This window comes from Lampris incognitus, chromosome 3, assembly GCF_029633865.1.
Source record: "Lampris incognitus isolate fLamInc1 chromosome 3, fLamInc1.hap2, whole genome shotgun sequence".
Classification (NCBI taxonomy): Eukaryota; Metazoa; Chordata; class Actinopteri; order Lampriformes; family Lampridae; genus Lampris; species Lampris incognitus.
Genome location: NC_079213.1, coordinates 97328379 through 97331872, shown reverse-complemented (window position 1 = coordinate 97331872; position 3494 = coordinate 97328379). Strand labels below are relative to the sequence as shown.

General features: G+C 45.4%; 1 protein-coding gene across 1 annotated transcript; it reads left to right on the top strand.

Annotated features, from left to right (window-relative positions):
- Positions 1–353: 353 nt before the first annotated feature.
- On the top strand, positions 354–2195 carry lingo3a (leucine rich repeat and Ig domain containing 3a). Its single transcript, XM_056276879.1, has one exon. The coding sequence runs from the start codon at positions 354–356 to the stop codon at positions 2193–2195; it is 1842 nt and encodes a 613-aa protein (XP_056132854.1).
- The last annotated feature ends 1299 nt before the right edge of the window (positions 2196–3494 follow it).

Sequence of the window (3494 nt, the reverse complement as noted above, 5' to 3'; positions counted from 1 at the left end):
GAGAAATGTCACAAAGAAAAATTGACTTTCAACATAACTGAAAAACTGACCATGATTTATTGTAGGACTTTGAGTGACTCATTACAAACCTATCAAGGGGTTTTTACTGAGTGCAGACCTAGTCTTGAGGATTTTCCGAGAGCTCTAACTTCAATTTAACTGCTCTGCCAGGTGAATTAGAGTCTGTAATTGTAATTTTACTCATTTAGTGTGTTTGATCGCAGCCGTTGAAGGGGAATTGAGTTGCATTAATTTGTCTCACTCCATCTCCAACTCTCTCCCTTTTCCTCTTTTCTCTTAGGTGTCTGGCTCAGTGATCCAGACCCAGACAGGAGGAGGTGGAGGTGAGTGAGATGGGGGCCATGATGATGTGCCTGAGCCAGGATGTGAGCTTGCTCCTGCCGGGTCTATTTTTGCTACTGATGATCATGGTTTCCTCCACCCAGAGTCAAGGGTGTCCCCAGCGTTGTGAGTGCATGACTAGACTCAAATCTGTGGCCTGTCGGGGCAAGCGCCTTTCTGCCCTGCCAGATGGGATCCCCTTGGACACCAAGGTCCTGGACCTGAGTGGAAATAAACTTCGCTGGGTGGAGCACAGTGACCTGCTCCTATTCTCACGTCTGGAGGAACTGGACCTAAGTGAAAACTCCATCAGTGTGTTGGAACCTAATGCTTTCTCCAGTCTTCACAGCCTGCGCTCATTGTCTCTTAGGGGTAATCAACTTAAACTGGTCCCCATGGGGACCTTTTCACACCTCTCCAACCTAACCTCATTGGACCTCAGTGGGAATAAGATAGTCATTCTTCTGGATTTTACATTCCAGGACCTGAGAAGCCTGAAGAACCTGGAAGTTGGAGACAATGATCTGGTTTATATCTCCAACAAGGCTTTTCTGGGTTTAGTGGGACTAAGAGAGCTTACCATTGAGAGGTGTAACCTGACCTCTGTCTCCAGCCAGTCTCTATCTTACCTTCGTAGTCTGGTGACTCTGCGGCTCCGCTACCTCAGTATCTCCGCTTTAGAAGACCAGAACTTCCGTAAGCTTGGAGGACTGAGGGGCCTTGAGATTGATCACTGGCCTTTTTTAGAGTACATCTCCCCGCACAGTCTGCAGGGCCTGAACTTGTCATGGCTGTCCATCACACACACTAACATCACCTCAGTGCCCACCTCTGCCCTACGTAGTCTGACTCAGCTCACCAGTCTAAACCTCTCCTACAACCCTATCTCTTTCTTGGAGTCCTGGGCATTGCGGGACCTGGTCCGGCTAAAGGAACTCCATCTAGTCAACACCAACCTGGTGATGGTGCAGCCATATGCGTTGGGTGGTTTGCGGCAAATCCGCTTGCTTAACTTTTCCATGAACAGTCTGGTGACCTTGGAGGAGGGGGCCTTCCAGTCTGTCAACACCCTGGAGACCCTACGTTTGGATGGGAACCCCCTGGCATGCGACTGCCGCCTGGTCTGGATTCTACAGCGCAGGAAGACCCTCAACTTTGATGGAGTGTCTCCTGTGTGCATGACACCTGTAGAGGTTCAGGGCCGGGCCCTTAGTGCCTTCTCTGATTCTGCCCTCTTTGACCACTTCACTTGCCAGAAGCCCAAGATCCGCAACAGGAAGCTGCAGCAGATCTCAGCCCGTGAGGGGCAGGTAGTGTCATTCATTTGTCGGGCAGAAGGTGAGCCAATGCCAGTGATATTCTGGATCTCTCCACAACGCCGCCGCATCACCACAAAGAGCAATGGCCGCCTCACCGTATTACCAGAAGGTACACTAGAGATCCGATATGCACAGGTAACAGATAGTGGAACCTACATCTGCATTGCCAGCAATGCAGGCGGAAATGACACCTACTTTGCCACACTTACAGTTAGTGGGTTGCCACTAGATGCAGCCCTCATGGCCAACCGTACCTATTATGCTGGGGATCTAAATGATACAAATCTAAATGACACCAGAGTCTTCTTAAAATTCACTCTGGACCTAAAGACCATCCTCATATCAACTGCCATGGGCTGTATTATGTTCCTGGGGGTGGTTCTCTTTTGTTTTATTCTGTTATTTGTGTGGAGTCGAGGGAGAGGACAGCACAAGAACAATTTCTCAGTGGAATACTCCTTCAGGAAAGTGGATGGTCCTGCCACCAGTGGAGGACAGGGAGGGGCACGCAAGTTCAACATGAAAATGATATGATTGTTGAATTTCATGTTGGTACTACTTTCCTTAAATCTTTTTCTTTCTTTTTTTTATCAAAATCTACTGCCTGTAAGAACAGTCAATAAACTGTATGGATTTGTTATGTAATTATGTAATCTGTAATTCCTCTGTATATCTGCCGTATATGTTGTGTTTCACATTGTCTAGAGGGAACCTGGACAATAAGTCAAATATGTCTTGAAAACCATAGACTATTATTAGACCAAACTACAATAGCACTTGGACCCCCATCTCCCCAGCTTCTACAAAGCCCTGACAGTGTCGTCCCCCTTACCCAACAAGGGACTTCGCTCCCTTCATCTTTAAAGGATTTCACTTTTCTCCTTTACTTGAAGTGATACGGGAGGTCTATTTCCAAACACATGAATCCGTATTAACAGGGTGCTGCACATCGAATGCCAAGGACTTGCCAATACTTATTTGAATAGTTACATCTATTCACTGCACAGTCTGACTCGCACGGACAGGATGCTAGAGGACTATTAGGTGATCATTTGATATAACTAGAAGCTCTGCTTTTTGAACCCCTTTTTGCTGATAATGGGTTTGCACAGAATAGATCAGACAACTAGAGACTTGACTGCAGCAGCTCGCACAGTCTCTGCACAACCACTGCCAAGTTGACCGTTAAACACCGTATAACAGGATTCTCAGAGCGAAGACCTGTAAGGGAGATGTTCCTCATCATTAGACAACACCATTAAAAGCTGCTGCTATTGCTCTTTGGCAACAGCTGAGTCAAACAAAAATTCAATGTTGTTCAACAGTTCAAAATAAAACTGAGCTGTGATTCAGTGCATTGTTGGGGGAAGGAATGCTAATGCATCTTGACATACACATAGGCACACTTGGAAGTTGGATCCCATTTCACTAGAGTTTGTTCAGTCAACAATATACATGTCTCTCGAGCCCTCTGTCTCTGAAAATATTGTATGATAAAATCTGATGTACATATTTGCAGAATCTGCATTTTCAACTAACTCTAATCTTTGTAAATTGAACATCAGTTGGCATACCTAAGACCCATCACATGTTTGTGTTGTATAGATAGTTAATATATATCTCTATATATGTATTCTATATTTTATAATGCTTGACATTTAAATCTTGTGGTTGTTTGTATATTAATGTCCTGTGATTCATCAAATTCAGCTGTTCAATTACAGTTCTACTGTTACGATATGCCTCCCATCTGAGCTCCACAAACAGCTTATGAGGATTAGGTCTGCACAGTTTGCGTTCCCTTCCCTTTTTGGGGATGTGTAAGGTACAGTG